General features: G+C 42.2%; 1 protein-coding gene across 5 annotated transcripts in view; it reads right to left on the bottom strand.

Annotated features, from left to right (window-relative positions):
- Positions 1-379: 379 nt before the first annotated feature.
- impg2a (interphotoreceptor matrix proteoglycan 2a) overlaps positions 380-19153 on the bottom strand; it is a 93802-nt gene continuing 75028 nt past the window's right edge. For 4 of the 5 annotated variants that reach the window (XM_048541312.2, XM_048541309.2, XM_048541311.2 and 1 more), the window contains exons 17-21: positions 13803-13991; positions 7105-7306; positions 4555-4634; positions 3406-3476; positions 380-1300 (exon numbers count right to left, since the gene is read on the bottom strand). In XM_048541312.2, coding sequence (XP_048397269.2) covers positions 3440-3476; positions 4555-4634; positions 7105-7306; positions 13803-13991 — 508 coding nt within the window. In that variant the 3' untranslated portion in view covers positions 380-1300; positions 3406-3439. Of the gene's footprint in view, positions 1301-3405; positions 3477-4554; positions 4635-7104; positions 7307-13802; positions 13992-19153 lie in introns of those variants that run through there. The other variant, XM_048541315.2, reaches the window with a different exon arrangement.

Consider the following 19153-nt stretch of genomic DNA (forward strand, 5'->3'; position numbering starts at 1 on the left):
TATCTATAATATGTAAATTATCCACTAAGTCACATAAGTAAGATTTAACATCAAGCTAACACTAATTGTAATGCAAGCAAATGATTTCTATTCGAGTAATTTAGTAAACTATATTACGTTGCATCAATTCAATCTTCTGCTGCTCCTCTATTTAAGTGTATGCATTCAAGTGCTTGTGAATTAATACTCCGAGCAGCTGCACACATACATCAAAACTGGATTAATTTGTAGCAGTTTTCTTGACACTTTCAAGCATGGAGGGGGGGAGAAACCTTCAATGTAAAACTTCCAGTCTAGCTCAAGAGACTAACCCTGATGATGTTGTCTGTACGGCTTCTCACCTTGACTTTAAAAAGCAAGGCAGTAAATCGCTACAAGTGTTTATCCTAGTTTGCCCATGATTAACTTTTATTAAAAAATAAACAGTTAGAATAGTGTATATTCAAGATGTGTGCACAAAATGAATTATAAATGTCATACAATGCAAGTACTTTATAACTACATATAATAGCCACAGATATTAAGTTACATTATCAAAATGTATAAAGCATCTTACATAGTTATTGGTTATTAAACTTAGATCAGTACTAAAACTACAGGAGTGAAAGAAAATTCTATTACATACAGTAACTTTCTGAAACTTCATATTTTCTCAAATTTAGAAGTACTTTTCCTGCTGCTCAACACAATAAAAAAAAGTATCCAAAATGGCATGCTCATTGTTAATGGAAGGACTTCAAATTTGATTATCCCTCTAAACCTCAGACTTTGACATTGTCAAGCCCAAAAGATCCTAGGGTTGATCACACTTTAAATCAAGTTAACTGGTCTCAGGGTGGAGTTAGCTTTCATGGCCCTAAGCTCTGGAGTGGTCAAGGAGGTTCCCATTTCTGACCACTGTCCAATGAGTAAAACTAGAATTACTGTTCCTACAGTTCAGCCTAACCATTCAGAATCTTGTTTCAAGTCTACTTAATTTAATACTTTACAAATTCTTCCCGCCCCGCAACTTGAATACCTAAACCACACATGGAATCCTGTTGCCTCTAAATATCAGTAAAATGATTATTTCCTTACATTCAGCCTCCATTTCCCATGCAGCTGATGAAAATGTAATACATTTCTGTTGCACCACTTGATTAATTTGGAAAGTTAATAAAATGACAGAACTGCATGACAAATTGATTCAAAGCTTCACTGTTATTCCTGTTACCATAGTAAGAATGGACACCTAAGTGCCCGAACGCTCATGTTTGTCTCTCGCTTGTTAATGGTACGATTGATAGAAGAATTAAACAACCTGTAAGAAAAAGACACAGCTGTCACTTTGCCAACAATGAAATGCAATTTAATCAAGTACTGTGTTGCCAGAATAGGTTCTTCTGTGAATACTTCAGAGAAAAACCGAGCAACTGACACTTTCACAACCCAAAATGTTATAGATTGGATTTAGATACCAAAGTGCTGAATTAGTGCAAAACTTACAAACAAGTGACAAGAGTCCCTTGAGTCTTTCCTCATTCGGCCCGTCGAGGCTGCCCTGCCATTCAACAAAACCACTACTGATCTGATTTTAACCTCAACTCTACAATTCTACAAACCACCAGTAATGTTTCAACCACAAACAATATTCCCTCCAACCCCACCTGCTCCTTGGCACTCAGAATCTATCTAATTCCTCCTTAAAAATATTTAAATATTCTGCATCCACTGCCTTTTGAAGAAGGAAATTCCAAAGACGCACAGCCCTTTGAGAGAGAAAAAGAGTTTCCTCACCTCTGTGCCACCTTATTTTTAAAATTACTTCCTCTAGTATTGGATTATCCTACAAGAAGAAACATCCTTTCCACATCCACACAGCCAAGTCCTCTCAGGAATCTTATATGTTTCAATTAAGTCACCTTGACTCTTCTAGACTCTTTTAGGATGCAGACCCATCCTGCCTGCCTTTCCTCATAGGGCAATCACTCATTACAGGTTATTAGTCCAGTGAACCTTCTCTGAACTGCTTCCAACATGTTAAAACCTTTCCATACATACGGTGATCACATCTGTACACAGTACTCCAGATGTGGTCTCAACAATGCCATCTATGACTGAAGCACAACCTTCTAATCCTTGCATTCAATTCCTTTCACAATAAGCCATAACATTCCATTAACTTCCCTGATTATTTGCTGTACGAACAGACTAACATTCTGAGATTCATGCACTAAGACACCCAGATCTGTCCATATCTCAGAGTTCTGCAACCTCTTATCATTCAGATAATAGGTTTCCCTTTTATTCTTTCCGCATTGTACTCTATTTGCCAGATCTTTGCCCAGACACTTAACCTATCTGTATCCCTTTGTGGGATACTTAAGTCCTCTTCACAACAAATCTTTTGTGGAACAGATTGAGAAGTGAACTCTAATTCTGTGCTAATATTGGCTGACAGAGAAGTACTTCTAACAAGTCCACATTGTGAGCAGGCAGGCGTGGTGAAGTCGAAAGGAAAGACTTAGATTCGTGCAGTATTTTCTTCAATTTCAAAATGTTCCAAAGTGTATGCAGCTAATTAAGTACTTCTGAGATGTCATCACACATTTGGATTTTATGGAATGCTGCACCCATGATCTGTCCCTCAACTGAAAGTTCGGATGGGTGTCTAACCAGCAGCGGTATTGAGACAGCTCCATGAGTTGTAAAAAGACTAAACAGAAGCTGGATTTATGATAGCAGGGGTGGAGAATTAAAGATGGATATGACTTGAGCATAGGGTCGCCAAAATACTAGGTGCATTGGCATGTTAGGTTAATGGGTGGTGAGTGAGGATGCACATGTTGGCATGAGTTGGCACTAACTTGGCATAAGTACACAAATTATTATAGAAAGCACAGGGATAGGTAAATGGAAATAGGTTGGCATGGGGAAATAAAGGGCCATGAGTGTCAGAAGAGGTGTGCAGGTTGGCATGGAGAGTCCAAAGGGCCATGGTGATAGCTATAGGGATTTAAATTGTCATGGAGGGTGCACAGGGCATGGTGTAGCATGGAACTGCATGGATAGGGAATTGAAAGTGAGGTGTTGTGAATGAGCAAGTGTGAAGGGTGAGGGCTGGAGGGAAGTTTTCTGCTATATTTTCTGAATCAATGTGCTGGTGCGATAAGGCAGCCCTTCTACTCAGTCCACCTCCATCTTCATTAGAGAGTTATTGAGTCCAAGTTCCAGTATAATCTCACCCCCACCACCAGACCGTAAATCTGATCTTTTGGTCACAAGTTTTGGCTTTGCCAAGGCAGGATTTCTTCCAACGCTACATATGTGGCTCATGGACAAAAATCTGGGCATTATTTTCCATGGGACATGTCAGCACAACTATATTAACAAAATATTTATCTTAATAAAAACTGGAATTCTTACCATTTTAGGGTTGTCTTCTACTTCTTCTGAAATATTAATTTGTAGGATTTGTTTTGGTATTATCTCTACCTCTAGCAAAGAAAGAATGAAACAGAAGTGTCAATCAAACAAGAAAGAGTTATGTGGTACAGTTGTTTAGCCATGCTGGCTATTCATGCACAACTCACAATCAATTGGATTTTTTCCAAAATATTAGAGTAATCTGCCACCATTCAAAAATTAATATATAATGTTTTTATCTTGAACAATGCTACTGTTTTTCTTGGAAATTAAATTTCATAAGATTTAATTATTGTTTAACAATAACCTTACGAACTTTCACATTACATAAGATGGTGTGCGCCTCCTCTTATGAAAGTGCGTAACCTCACATTTTCCCACATTGTACTCTATCTGCCGCTTCTTCACCCACTCTCCTAGCTTGTCCAAATCCTTCTTTAGTTTGCATGCTTCCTCAACATTACCTGTCTCTCCACATATTTTTGTGTTGTCTGTAAACTTAATAACAATGCTGTCAGTTCCTTCCTCCAGATCGTTAATGTACAATGTGAATAGTAGTAGTCCCAGCACTGACCCCTGCAGAACTCCATTAATCAGAGGCTACCATCCTGAAAAGACCCCCTTATTCCCACGTTCTGCCTTCTGCCAGTCAGCCAATCCCCTATTCATGCTAGTTCCATGCCCTTAATGCTATAGGTTCATATTTTATTTAGCTGCCTCCTGCGTTATAACTTGTCAAAGGCCTTCTGGATATCCAAATAGATCACGTCCAATGTCTGTCCGTTATCTAACTTGCTCATTATCTTCTTAAAGAGAATTCAACAGATTTGTGAGGCATGGCCTGCTCTTGATGAAGCCATGCTGACTCAGTCCTATTTTAGCATGCATTTCCGAGTACACCATAATCTCATCCTAAATGACGGACTGTAAAATCTTACCAATGACCGAGGTCAGGCTAATTGATCTACAACCTCCATTCTTCTGCCTCTCTCCCTTCTTAAACAGTGGCATTACATTAGACATTTTCCAGACCTCTGGGACCTTCATTGGACTCCAGTGATTTCTGGAAGATCACCTCTAATGAATCTACAGACTCCTCAGCTATCTCCTTCAGATTATTGGAGCATAGTCAACATCTACATGACTTACATCTGATGTTGTCGCATAAAGTCTGCGAACTGCCGATCTTTAGCGTAGAGATCTATTATCCGTAGTCTATCTTGAATTTCCTGAAATAACACCAAAAATACAGTTACGTAATCAATTATGTAATCATCTCCCAATGCACTGCTATAAATGGGCACACATATTAGAGGAGCTTTTGGATTGTTTTATTTATCATACTTTTGGCTGTATTTTCATTTTCATGATTAAAATAAATTCTGAAAGACTGGTTGATTCCAGAAAGAATAAGCGTCAAAATTATATAATATTTACTTGACATCCAATTGTAACTAATTGACTACGAAAAACATTGAGTAAAGCCTGAAAAAATGTAATCTAACCTGAATACAGAAAAATAAAACATTACCTAATTTTTTCCGCTCTCTATTTTGTAGAAGAACTCAAATATATAAAATGATATTCAAAATCTATAGCTTACACTGGCCTATTATTTGTAAAATAATAGATCCTAAAGCAGCTGTATAATGTTTTACAAAATAGATAAAGGATTACAGTTAAATTATTGAAACTTGCAAAAAAAACCCCTCACATTTCTTTAACATTATTATGGTCTACAGACAAAGATATCAAAAAAAGCAAATAAATCTGTGATTCAACAAGTTTAGAATTAAATTACCTAAATTGGGGATTCATAATATATATGAATAAAAATATTCTCATCCAATCTATTGAAACTTGATTATTGCCTGTTATGATCTTTGTAAAGACTGATAAGTTTTAGATAGAAAATAAAACATGAAAGAAAGTCTCAGCAATATTTGAGTTTTAAAGTTTTACTGTAAGGGAAACGTTGCCAAAGTTGTACCAAGGGTAAGACGACAAGGTACAGAGCTGGATGAACACAGCAGGCCAAGCAGCACCAGAGGAATGTTTCGGGCCGAGACCCTTCTTCAGAAACTTCTGCTCCTCCGGTGCTGCTTGGCCTGCTGTGTTCATCCAGCTCTACATCTTGTTATCTCAGATTCTCCAGCATCGGCAGTTCCTACTATCTCTTGTACCAAGGCTGCTCTCTTATTAGAGGGAGACAAGCAGTGATGGTTTAACCTGAGGATCACCATGTCTTAGGCAAAGAGAGAGTTCTGTGCGGGAACCTCATCCTGTACTGGAACTGAACCCATTCTGTTGGCTTTATTCTACATTGCAAACCAGCCATCCAGCCAACTAAGCTAGAAGTGGCTAAAAAAAACAGTTGAGTAAACACTGTTACTTTTTGTAGATAACTTATATCTTAACTGCAGAAAGTGGCATTCCATTGTTTAGTTATCACTCATTGCACTCTCTACACAATTACAATATTGTAGTAAAAGCCCAAGTTGAAGGCATGGTTATTTAAGACAGATTAAATCTGGGATGGCCCAGGAAGTCAAGGTTGAAGCAGTGCTGCTGTCTTGGAGAATTGATGGCCCGGGGATTATAAGGATTGGTAGAAGCAAAACACGAAAGGATTGCAAATGACGATAAGCATTCACTACCAAGGGGAATGAACATACCCTCACCAGAGCATACTATTGGTGTGGTTCACATAAAATAGGATGGGTGCTCAGCCCTCCACCTCCCCACCCATCTCTTAGCTGATCCCATAATAGTGGGGTTTGTTAGGCACTAAAATTAGCAGCCTGCATGCCATATGAAAATAAATCATTAAGGATCAATTCGGCTTGCTAGCAGCTCATTTGACCCCAATAATACTCTGTCCATGCTATTAGGCAGTTGGCATGGGCAGGCAGGCGGTGGGGGGATCAGGGGGTTGAGGTTTGCAGTTTTTAAAGGGGAAGTGTGACTACTGAACAGCAGAGTACCCTCTCAGAATATGGAATCTTCCTCCAATTCAACTCCTTCTGCATGGAGTTTAAAACACTCCTTCACCAACCTTGCCGAACTTCCAAGGTTGCTAGAACTGTTCTTGATGAATGAGTCCAATTACATGGGCCTAAGATCCGTTAGGGCCTTCTTGCTGGGAAAGCTTGCGATCCTGGCAGTCTCTGTTAGTGCCGGAGATCATTCAGATTGGCTAAAAGACGAATGGCCAGTTGCTCCAAAGGTTAGAAACCTCAACTCCCACCCCTTCTGCACAAATTTATTCCACCACAGTGAGTTGTGGCTCGGGGTGGGGGGGGGTGGCGAGGTTTGTCAGCTGGTCATCAACACCTTCTAAGACACGAGCAGTATGGTCCCCCACGATGCTTTCTCCAAGGTGTTGCTCCAAAAGGGAGCTAATGCAGCAGCTGACATAAAATGAAGCAGGCACGTTTAACAGGCATCTGGATGGTTACTTGAATAGGGAAGGAACAGAGGGATACGGACCGAATAAGGGCAGAAGGTTTGTTTTGGCACTTTAGTCAGGGCATGATGATTGGAACAGGCTTGGAGAGCCGAAGGGCCTGCTCCTGTGCCATACTTCTCTTTTGTCCTTTTGAAGTCTCAGGACTAAAGTCTGCAGTGACTGAAATGTGAAACATGCAACTGTTAAACAACAGATGGTTCCCAATTTCCCACATCCTACAGCAAACCTACCTCTTTGCTAAGTTCACTGTGCTCATAGATGTGTCGGATCTCATCACTGCTGAAGTTGGCAGATGCCTCTGCACTGCCTGATCTGTATGAGGCTAGCTGTGGATAACGTTTATTGTAGTGACTGTAGCTAGTTGTGGCATCGCTTTCATACATAGGATTATATTTTGTCCCATTTTCCACTGATTCCAGGCTATTACTTTGTCTAGGGAAGGATTAGAGCATGCTTTTGTCAATATTCTAGATAAGGCACAGGAATCATTAACAATATAAGTCATACTTAAGAGTACAAATACATTTTGCATGCTAAACATTTTTGTTAAGAAACAAAAGACAAGAAATACATTTAGGCCATATTAGAGAACATTCAACAAAATATTATTCATGTTAGCACACTAGAAATAAACCACAAAGAAAATAAAGCTGTAAAATTCTGTCATAAGAAATGAACAAGCTGGACTCTTTTCTTGAGAAATGATAAGACTAAAGGGTGGCCTGATGCAGGCATTTAAGATTATGAAATAGTTTCAGAAGGTAAAGGTAGAGAAAATATTTCCATCTTTCCTGCTATAGGAAAGATGTTGTAAAAATGATAGTATTCACAAAAGATTTGCAAGGGTGTTAGAGATAATGGGAACTGCAGATACTGGCGCATCCGAAATAACAAACTGTGGAGCTGGATGAACCCAGCAGGTCAAGCAGCATCTTAGGAGAACAAAAGCTGATGTTTCGGGCCTATGAAGTGTCTCGGCCCGAAACGTCAGCTTTGATGCTCCTAAGATGCTGCTTGGCCGGATGTGTTCATCCAGCTCCACACTTTGCAAGGGTGTTACCAGGGCTGGAGGGTTTGAGCTATAGAGACAGGCTGAATAGACTAGGATATTTTCCCTGGAGCATCGGAGGCTGAGGGATGACCTTATAGAGATTTATAAAATCACGCAGGGCATGAATAGGGTGAATAATCAAGGTCTTTTTCCAGGCAGGAGAGTCTGAAACTAGAAGAGTAAGCTGAGAGGTAAAAGACCTAAAAGGGAGCAAAGGGATAATTTTTCCTGCAGAAGGTGAAGGATGTAAGGAATGAGGAAGTGGTAGAGTCTGGTACAATCACAACTTTTAAAAGGTATCTGGACAGCTACATGAAAAGGAAGGGTTTGGAGGGATACGGGCCAAATGCTGCCAAAGGGACGAGATCAGTTTAGAGTATCTGGTCTGTACAGATGTGTTTGACTGAAGGGTCTGCTTCTGTGCTGCATAACTCTATGACGTTACTTGATGGAGAAAGGTGGAAACTAAAACTACTATCTGTACGTATACAACACAAATAAACAGGGAATTCAGGAAAGCATTTTATTATCCAAACAGTAATTAAAATGTGGAACTAGATGCCACAAGAAGCAGCTAACATGAATAACTCAGATGCATTTAACCGGAAGTTAGATAACTATATGAGGCAATAGAAGGGATTGGAAGGTTAGTTTAAAAAGTTAACATAAAAGTGTCCCTGCTGACTACATCGGCGGGAAGTGCACCCAACTCCAGCTCCTTGAAAACCGTGTTAGGGAACTGGAGCTGGAGCTAGATGAACTTCGGATCATTTGGGAGGCAGAGGGGGTGATTGAGAGGAGTTACAGGGAGATAGTCACTCCTCAAGTACAGGAAAAAGGCAGATGGGTTACAGTCAGGGGACGGAAAGGGAACCGGTAGGCAGTGCAGGGATCCCCTGTGGCCATTCCCCTCAACAATAAGTATACCGTTTTGGATACTGTTGGGGGGGACGACTTACCAGAGGAAAGCAGTGGGGCACAGGTCTCTGGCACAGAGTCTGTCCCTGCTGCTCAGAAGGGAAGGGGGAAGAGGAGCAGAGCATTTGTCATTGGGGACTCCATAGTTAGGGGGACAGATAGGAGGTTCCGTGGGGACGAGAAAGACTCACGGTTGGTGTGTTGCCTCCCAGGTGCCAGGGTGCATGATGTCTCTGATTGTGTTTTTGGGATCGTTAAGGAGGAGGGGGAGCAGCCCCAAGTCATGGTCCATATTGGCACCAACGACATAGGTAGGAAGAGAGATGGGGATTTAAGGCAGAAATTCAGGGAGCTAGGATGGAAGCTGAGAGCTAGGACAAACAGAGTTGTTGTCTCTGGTTTGTTGCCCGTGCCACGTGCTAGTGAGGTGAGGAATAGGGAGAGAGAGGAGTTGAACACGTGGCTACAGGGATGGTGCAGGAGGGAGGGTTTTGGATTCTTGGATAATTGGGGCTCTTTCTGGGGTAGGTGGGACCTCTACAAGCAAGATGGTCTTCACCTGAACCAGAGGGGTACCGATATCTTGCGGGGGGGAGGAATTTGCTAAGGCTATTTGGGTGGGTTTAAACTAATTCAGCAGGGGGATGGGCACCAAAATTGTAGTTCAACTATAGAAAAGGTTGAGAGTAGGGTGGTCCGAAATAAAGTCTCAGAGAAGCAAGATGGCACCGGCAAGCAAGAAGTTGGTTTGAAGTGTGTCTACTTCAATGCCAGGAGCGTCCGGAATAAGGTGGGTGAACTTGCAGCATGGGGTAGCACCTGGGACTTCGATGTTGTGGCCATTTCGGAGATATGGATAGAGCAGGGACACGAATGGTTGTTGCAGGTTCCGGGATTTAGATGTTTCAGTAAGAACAGAGAAGATGGTAAAAGGGGCGGAGGTATGGCATTGTTGGTCAAGGACAGTATTACGGTTGCAGAAAGGATGTTTGGGGAATCGTCAACCCTGAGGTAGTATGGGCTGAGGTTAGAAACAGGAAAGGAGAGGTCACCCTATTGGGAGTTTTCTATAGGCCTCCGAATAGTTCCAGAGATGTAGAGGAAAGGATAGCAAAGATGATTCTTGATAGGAGTGAGAGAGACAGGGTAGTTGTCATGGGGGACTTCAACTTTCCAAATATTGACTGGGAACACTATAGTTTGAGTACTATAGATGGGTCAGTTTTTGTCCAGTATGTGCAGGAGGGCTTCCTGACACAGTATGGAGATAGGCCAACAAGGGGCGAAGCCACATTAGATTTGGTACTGGGTAATGAGCCTGGCCAGGTGTTAGATTTGGAAGTAGGTGAACACTTTGGTGATAGCGATCACAATTCTGTTATGTTTACTTTAGTGATGGAAAGGGATAGGTGTATACCACTGGGCAAGAGTTATAGCTGGAGGAAAGGAAATTACGATGAGATTAGGCAAGATTTAGGGAGCAGAGGATGGGGAAGGAAACTGCAGGGGATGGGCACATTAGAAATGTGGAGCTTATTCAAGGAAAAGCTCCTGTGTGTCCTAGATAAGTATGTACCTGTCAGGCAGGAAGGAAGCTGTAGAGTGTGGGAGCCGTGGTTTACGAAGGAGGTGGAATCTCTGGTCAAGAGCAAGAAGAAGGCTTATGTTAGGATGAGATGTGAAGGCTCAGTCAGGGTACTTGAGGGCTACGAGGTAGCCAGGAAAGACCTAAAGAGAGAGCTCAGAAGAGCCAGGAGGAGACAAGAGAAGTTGTTGGTGGATAGGATCAGGGTGAACCCTAAGGCTTTCTATAGGTATTTAAGGAATAAAAGAATGACGAAAGTAAGATTAGGCCCAATCAAGGATAGTAGTGGTAAGTTGTGTGTGGAGTCAGATGAGATAGGGGAAGCGCTAAATGAATATTTTTCAACAGTATTCACTCTAGAAAATGACAATGTTGTCCAGGAGAATACTGAGATACAGGCTACTAGACTAGAGATAATGGGAACTGCAGATGCTGGAGATTCCAAGATAATAAAATGTGAGGCTGGATGAACACAGCAGGCCAAGCAGCATCTCAGGAGCACAAAAGCTGACGTTTCGGGCCTAGACCCTTCATCAGAGAGGGGGATGGGGGGAGGGGACTGGAATAAATAGGGAGAGAGGGGGAGACAGACCGAAGATGGAGAGTAAAGAAGATAGGTGGAGAGAGTGTAGGTGGGGAGGTAGGGAGGGGATAGGTTAGTCCAGGGAAGACGGACAGGTCAAGGAGGTGGGATGAGGTTAGTAGGTAGACTAGACTAGGTGGGATTGAGGTTCACCAGGAAGAGGTATTAGAAATCCTTCAGAGGGTGAAGATAGATAAGTTCCCTGGGCCGGATGGGATTTATCCTCGGATCCTCTGGGAAGCCAGGGAGGAGATTGCCGAGCCTTTGGCATTGATCTTTAACTCGTCATTGTCTACAGGAATAGTGCCAGACGACTGGAGGATAGCGCATGTGGTTCCCCTGTTCAAGAAGGGGAGTAGAGACAACCCTGGTAATTATAGACCAGTGAGCCTTACCTCAGTTGTTGGTAAAGTGTTGGAAAAGGTTATAAGGGATAGGATTTATAATCGTCTAGAAAAGAATAAATTGATTAGGGATAGTCAGCACGGTTTTGTGAAGGGAAGGTCGTGCCTCACAAACCTTATTGAGTTCTTTGAGAAGGTGACCAAACAGGTAGATGAGAGTAAACCGGTTGATGTGGTGTATATGGATTTCAGCAAGGCGTTCGATAAGGTTCCCCACAGTAGGCTATTGTACAAAATGCGGAGGAATGGAATTGTGGGAGATATAGCAGTTTGGATCAGAAATTGGCTTGCTGAAAGAAGACAAAGGGTGGTAGTTGATGGGAAATGTTCATCCTGGAGAACAGTTACTAGTGGTGTACCGCAAGGGTCGGTGTCAGGTCCACTGCTGTTTGTCATTTTTATAAATGACCTGGATGAGGGCGTAGAAGGATGGGTTAGTAAATTTGCAGATGACACTAAGGTCGGTGGAGTTGTGGATAGTGACGAAGGATGCTGTAGGTTGCAGAGAGACATAGATAAGCTGCAGAGCTGGGCTGAGAGGTGGCAAATGGAGTTTAATGCAGACAAGTGTGAGGTGATGCACTTTGGTAGAAGTAACCAGAAGGCAAAGTACAGGGCTAATGATAAGATTCTTAGTAGTGTAGATGAGCAGAGAGATCTCTGTGTCCATGTACACAGATCCTTGAAAGTTGCCACCCATGTTAACAGGGCTGTTAAGAAAGCATACAGTGTTTTAGCTTTTATTAATAGAGGGATCGAGTTCCGGAACCAAGAGGTTATGGTGAAGCTGTACAAAACTCTGGTGCGGCCGCACTTGGAGTATTGTGTACAGTTCTGGTCACCGCATTATAAGAAGGATGTGGAAGCTTTGGAAAGGGTGCAGAGGAGATTTACTAGGATGTTGCCTGGTATGGAGGGAAGGTCTTACGAGGAAAGGCTGCGGGACTTGAGGCTGTTTTCATTCGAGAGAAGGTTGAAAGGTGACTTACTTGAGACATATAAAATAATCAGAGGGTTAGATAGGGTGGATAGGGAGAGCCTTTTTCCTAGGATGGTGACGGCGAGCACGAGGCGGCATGGCTTTAAATTGAGGGGTGAAAGATATAGGACAGATGTCAGAGGTAGTTTCTTTCCTCAGAGAGTGGTAAGGGAATGGAACGCTTTGCCTGCAACGGTAGTAGATTCGCCAACTTTAGGTACATTTAAGTCGTCATTGGATAAGCATATGGACGTACATGGAATAGTGTAGGTTAGATGGGCTTGAGATCGGTATGACAGGTCGGCACAATATCGAGGGCCAAAGGGCCTGTACTGTGCTGTAATGTTCTATCAGGAAGGTTGCAGAGGGCTTACTTTGAGTATGAACCAGTTAAACCAGATAACCTGCTTCTCAAGAATAAACTAGGGAGTGATTTTCTATATACACCAAGTGGGTCCTCAGCAGGCTCTCTGCTGGCAGCTCACTGATTGTGAGAAATAGTTCAGATTCTGCGCTGGCAGGTCTGGTCAGTGGCATGAGGGAGATGGTAGCCAGTCCCAAACTAGGGTAAATAGCCAGCTGCAAGATATTTACAGAACCACAGAATTGTTACAGCCCAGATAGAGGCCACTCGGCCCATCATGTCTGCACAGGATCTCCAAATGGGCATTTCCCTTTGTGCCATTTTCAGTGATGGTATAAAATAAAAATAACTACTATCCATTGCCTGGGAAGCTAGGTAAATGAAGTGAATAATTAGAAGTACTTTGGCTGCTGAAACATTGTTGCCAGAGAATCTAAAGGCGTAGCAGTGAGGATGACAGATTTCCTTCCCTGAAGGACATTAGTGAGCAAGATGGTTTTGCCAACAATTGACCATGGTTTCATGGATTCTTAATTCCAGATATCTTTTAAATTGAAATCAAATTTTTCTGTGGGATTGGAACTCTTGCTATTCCCTCAACCCCACTTGCACACATACACCCTTACCCATACCCACACCATCATGTTCCTTATGCCATCACTATCCCTGTCTAAATTTAGATAATTAAAGTCCACCATTTTAATTAATCTAGATTTTCTGCATCTCCATAATTTCCATTGGTCAATAACTACATCAGGCAAATTAGTTACACCCTCTTAGGTTCTTTATGGCGTGGCCAAACAGACTCTGACCTCAACCCCTCTGGATTATCCTCTTTCTCTAGCACTACAATGTTATTGATAATCAATACCTCCACACCTCCTTACGTCCTTTATTTTCTATCTTTCCTGGCCACCTTGGATGCAGGAATATTTAACTCCAGGCCCTTCTTTGAGCCAGGTGTCTGTTGGGACAAGCTTTGAGGAGTAAGAAGGAACATTCTTTCTGTTCGTTTTTAAAACATTTCTTTATTCTGTTACTCACTCTGTAGATTCTTGAGGGACACCTTTGGCATACTGAGCACGGAGAGTTCTGGCTATGCAGAAAATCACAGCAGAAGCTACCAAAAGGAAGCCAGCCACTGAAGCAAAGGCAATAGCCACTACAAGAGTTTCAGAGACATACTCCTCACAATGCTCTCCTCTGTACCACCAATTCTCACCCACACGACACCTGTCAGGAAGAAAATAATACGTTCTTACTTCCAGATTTAACTACTGACAATTTATTGTTCGGGTACAATAGGCATTCTCATGGTGTAGGCTAAAATCTTTATCTCCTTGGATAAGAGCAATCCAGAAGGCATTTGCTGAGGCAAATGGAATTTTTTCCTTTAACAGCACAGACAGCAGAACATTCTAAATTGGCGGCCACATTTCTAAAGCCTCAGTTAATTTTCTGCCCGCATCTAGCAAGTCACTAGGAGGAAACATATTGATATGAGACCAGTGCCAAGAAATGATCCCCACAGTTTAAATGTATTGAATGGTGGATGTTTTCAGAGAGGCTCATGAATGGGAATTTGGTTTTTGGAGAGTGAGTGTTAATCTGGTAAATATGTATCTGGTAAAAGACCAAGAAGGAGTTGGCCAGTCTTCAGTTTAGGTTTATTCACAGTATTTGGTAAAGTTATAAAGATATACAGCACAGAAACAGACTCTTCAGTCCAACTCATCCATACCGACTATTCTGAATAAATATAGTCCCATTTGCCAGCACTTGGCTCATAAACTTTTAAATCCTTCCTATTTATACACCCATCCAGATGCCTTTGAAATGTTATAATTGTACCAGCCTCCACCACTTCCTCTGGCAGCTCATTCCATACGCACACCACCCTCTATGAGAAAAAGTTGCCCCTTAGGTGTCTGTTAAATATCTCCCCTCTCATCTTAAACCTATGCCCTCTAGGTTTGGATCCCCCCACCCGGTGGCAAAGACCTTGTAGATTTACCCTATCTATGCCCCTCATGCTTTTATAAACTTCTATAAACCTCCATGCTCCAAGGAAAATAGCCCCAGTCTATTCAGTCTCTCCCTATAGCTCAAAACCTTCAAAGCTGGTAACACCTTTGTCAATCTTTTCTGAACCCTTTCAAATTTCACAACTTCCCTCCTGTAGCAGGGAGACTAGAAGTACATGCAGTATTCCAAAAGTGGCCTAAATGTCCTGAACAGGCACAAAACGACCTCCCAACTCCCATACTCAATGCACTGACCAATAAAGGCAAGCATACTAAATGCCACCTTCCCTGACCTATCTATCTGGGGCTCCACTTTCAAGGAACTGTGAACCTGCACTCCAAGGTCCCTTTGTTCAGCAACACTCCCCAAGTCCTCACCATTAGGTTTGTAAATCCTGCCCTGATTTCCCTTTCCAAAATGGAGCACCTCACATTTATCTAACTTAAACTCCATCTGCCACTCCTTGGCCCATTGGCACTTCTGGTCAAGATCTTGTTTTATTCTGAAATAGCCTTCTTCACCATCCACTACACCTCCAATTTTGGTGTCATCAAGGATCTTACTAACCATACCTCCGATGTTCACGTCCAGATCATTTATATAAATGATGAAAAGTACCGATCCTTGTGGTACACCTCTGGTCACATGCCTCCAGTCTAAAAACCAACTCTCCACCACCACTAGAATACACCTCCTCCCACCCACCTTCCTGCAAGAATTCCATCCCCTATTCCCAATTCCTTCGCCTCCGCCGCATCTGCTCCCAGGATGAGGCATTCCACTCCCGTACATCCCAGATGTCCTCATTCTTCAAGGACCACAACTTCCCACCTGCAGTGGTTGAGAACGCCCTCGACCGAGTCTCCCGCATTTCCCACAACTCATCCCTCACACCCCGCCACCCGCAATAACCGCCAAAAGAGAATTCCCCTGGTCCTCACATACCTCTGCATACAACACATCATCCTCTGACACTTCTGCCAACTGCAATCCAACCCCACCACTAAAGACATTTTTCCCTCCCCACCCTTACCTGCCTTTCGGAGAGACCACTCTCTCTGGGACTCCCTTGTCCTCTCCACATTCCCCTCCAACCCCATTACACCTGGCACTTTCCCCTGCAACTGCAGAAACTTCCCCTCCCATTCCTTAGACAACATGTCCATCCTGGGCCTCTTGCAGTGCCACAATGATGCCACCCAAAGGTTGCAGGAACAGCAACTCATATTCCGCTTGGGAACCCTGCAGCCCAATGGTATCAATGTGGGCTTCACAAGCTTCAAAATCGCCCCTCTCGCCACTGCATCCCAAAACCAGCCCAGCTCGTCTCCGCCTCCCTAACCTGTTCTTCCTCTCACCTATCCCCTCCTCCCACCTCAAGCCGCACCTCCATTTTGTACCTACTAACCTCATCCCACCCCTTTGACCTGTCTGCCCTCCCTGGACTGACCTAACCCCTCCCTACCTCCCCACAAATACTCTCCTCTCCACCTATCTTCTCCTCTATCCATCTTCAGTCCACCTCGCCCTCTCTCCCTATTTATTTCAGAATCCTCTCTCCATCCCCTTTTTCTGATGAAGGGTCTAGGCCCAAAACATCAGCTTTTGTGCTCCTGAGACGATGCTTGGCCTGCTGTGTTCATCCAGCTCCACACTTTGCTATCTCCACCACCACCCTCTGTCTTCTACCTTCAAGCCAGTTCTGTATACTAATAGCTCGTTCTCCCTCTATTCCATGTGATCTAATCTTGCTGACCAATCTATCATGAGAAACGTTGTCAAACACCTTGCTGAGGTTCACATAGATCACATCTACCACTCTGCCCTTATCAATCCTGTGTTATTTCTTCAAAAAACTCAATCAAGTTATTGAGATGTGATTTCCCGTGCACAAAGCCATGTTGGCTAAGCTTAATCAGTCCTTGCCTTTCTAAATATATGCAAATCCTGTCCCTCAGGATTCCCTCCAACAACTTGTCCACCACAGATGTCAGGCACACTGGTCTACTGGTCCCTGGCTTTTCCTTTCCAACTTCCTTAAATACACATTCTGGTCTTGACCCCTCCTCCCTCTAGGTTCAGCTGACAGAAAATCCACCATTTTTCTCACGCAGATCCTTGATTAAAACAAAAGTCTAGAACTAATGATATTGATGGAATATGTTCTGCTTTTTTGCATGTGGTCTTGGCCGGTGTCCACATGCCTACTCAGAAGAACAGGTTAAAATTATAGCCCATGTGATATCAGCTGGTGAATCCTATGGAATAATTATAGCTACCTGCCAGTCAACTTTGTGGGCAGAGATAAGATTGTTTCATGTTTACAACTGCAATTTACCATTTGGTGATATTTTCTGCAGATGGATAATATTCCCCCATTATCAGACATTAGAGTGATTTGACAGAGATTCTTAAGAAGAGCTCCATTGATCTCAAAACATTAACTCTGCTTTTCTCTTTATGGATGCTGCCAGACCTGCTGAGCAATTCTACCACCTCCTGTCTCAATTTCGGATTTCTGTCATCTACAGTATTTTTCTTTTATTATCAGTAAAAAAGATGTATTATTAGTTTAGCTCAAGGTAGACCACCTTTGTTTTAGTATAAAAGGATGGTAAACTTCCAATCCAGAAGTTTGAAATAAGAATAGAAATAATTTGTATTACACAGCAGGCTATTCAACATCTAGAAGGGTGAAAAATAAGTTATTATCTTGGTGTAGACCCTTTATCAAATACAGTGAGATCACTGAGGCTTCTGAGGTCACCTCCCTGTCAACGTAAGAGTTGACTTAGATATTTTCTAATCTAACTGTTCAGACAGGCTATTACCAATCTATGGAACAGCTAGGACTGGAACCTGGGCTTCCTGGCTCAGAGTCGGGGCACTACCACTGCGCCAAATAGGCCTTAAGAGAGCTGACTTAACAATCAAAACAGAATCACCTGCAACACTGAATTAATTTTTTATTGAATTTAAACCAATTCTCTCAAATTTTCAAAGTCAGTAACAACTACAACTTTACTTATAGTGACTTTAACGTAATAAAATGTTCCAACGTGGCTTCACAGAAGAAATTTCACATTAAGCTACATAAAGTGATATTAGGATGAAAGTTTAATCAAAGAGGTAGGGTTTCAGGAAGAAACTTATAGGGGGTGGAGAGAGGTAAAGATGTTTAGGGAGGGAACTTCAGAGCTACTTGTTACAATCATGTGAGAAGCCATTTACACCTAAAGAAGAAATCCAAAACCACTCAGCAATAAACCAACTGAAACATGCCATTAGATTTCACATTTTGTTAACCAAAACAAAGCTAATTACATATCAGAAAGTATTCAGCCAAGTAAGTATGATTAGCTTAATATTATAGCTGATAAAAACATATGCTATAAATTCAATTGCATTTTTACTTTCCCCTAAGCTTTCCTTTGTGTCATGAAATATTCAAGATTCATTCAATTTTCCTGGGACCAAATCAAAAAGAACATCACCACTCTCTGAATTAATTTTCTTTTCAGTGCCACAGCTGTTTGCCAAGGTAAATAATTTAATGGGGATTTTGGTGGTGACCTTCTAATTTCGTACTGATCTCATGATTCTGGATTCAGTAGCTCAGGAACAGGCTTCCCTGTGGCTCCTGCACAGAGGTTAAAAATCAGAAAACATCCTCGTTTACAAACTGCAACCTAGTTGATTACTTCCAGAACTCTAACTATAAACAGGTTAACTGCCTTCCATGGAGGATTACTGCAGATTTATTTCTGTAGCTTCCAGCTAAACAAATTTTCTAGTTGTTTTTCCCCTTTCCAACTTTGTCTTATACCAACTCCCATTCAAAGGCTGGGTCAAGGATGATCTATTCTGTTTTGACTCTAGGTTTACCTCTTCACTCTTAAAAGTTATAAGCTAAAGAGCCAATGCTTAGATAGTCTCTTAACTGCTTCCCTCAACCGGTCCTGTCATCTGGCAATGCTCTAAAGGATTTCACAGAAATTTACTCTATAACAAAGAACTGGACTGAGCGCGACCTTTCTCCACACAATGTGACACACACTGCCAGTTTGCTGGTAAAATGTAAATTAACAAATTGGACTAGATTAGTTTAGGATATCTGGTCAGAATGGATGAGTTGAACTGAAGGGTTTGTTTCCATGCTGTACATCTCAATGGCTGTATGACTCAAAAACCATTTAATTCCAAAGCTTTCCTTAACTCTGGGAGACTATGGAACATTTTATCCTTTATTGGAATAACTGCAACTTCATGATTAGATTACCTACAGTGTGGAAACAGGACCTTCGGCCCAATAAGTCCACACCACCCCTTGCAGCATCCCACCCAGACCCACCCCCCTATAACCCACACAC

The sequence above is a fragment of the Stegostoma tigrinum genome, chromosome 12 (assembly GCF_030684315.1).
Source record: "Stegostoma tigrinum isolate sSteTig4 chromosome 12, sSteTig4.hap1, whole genome shotgun sequence".
Classification (NCBI taxonomy): Eukaryota; Metazoa; Chordata; class Chondrichthyes; order Orectolobiformes; family Stegostomatidae; genus Stegostoma; species Stegostoma tigrinum.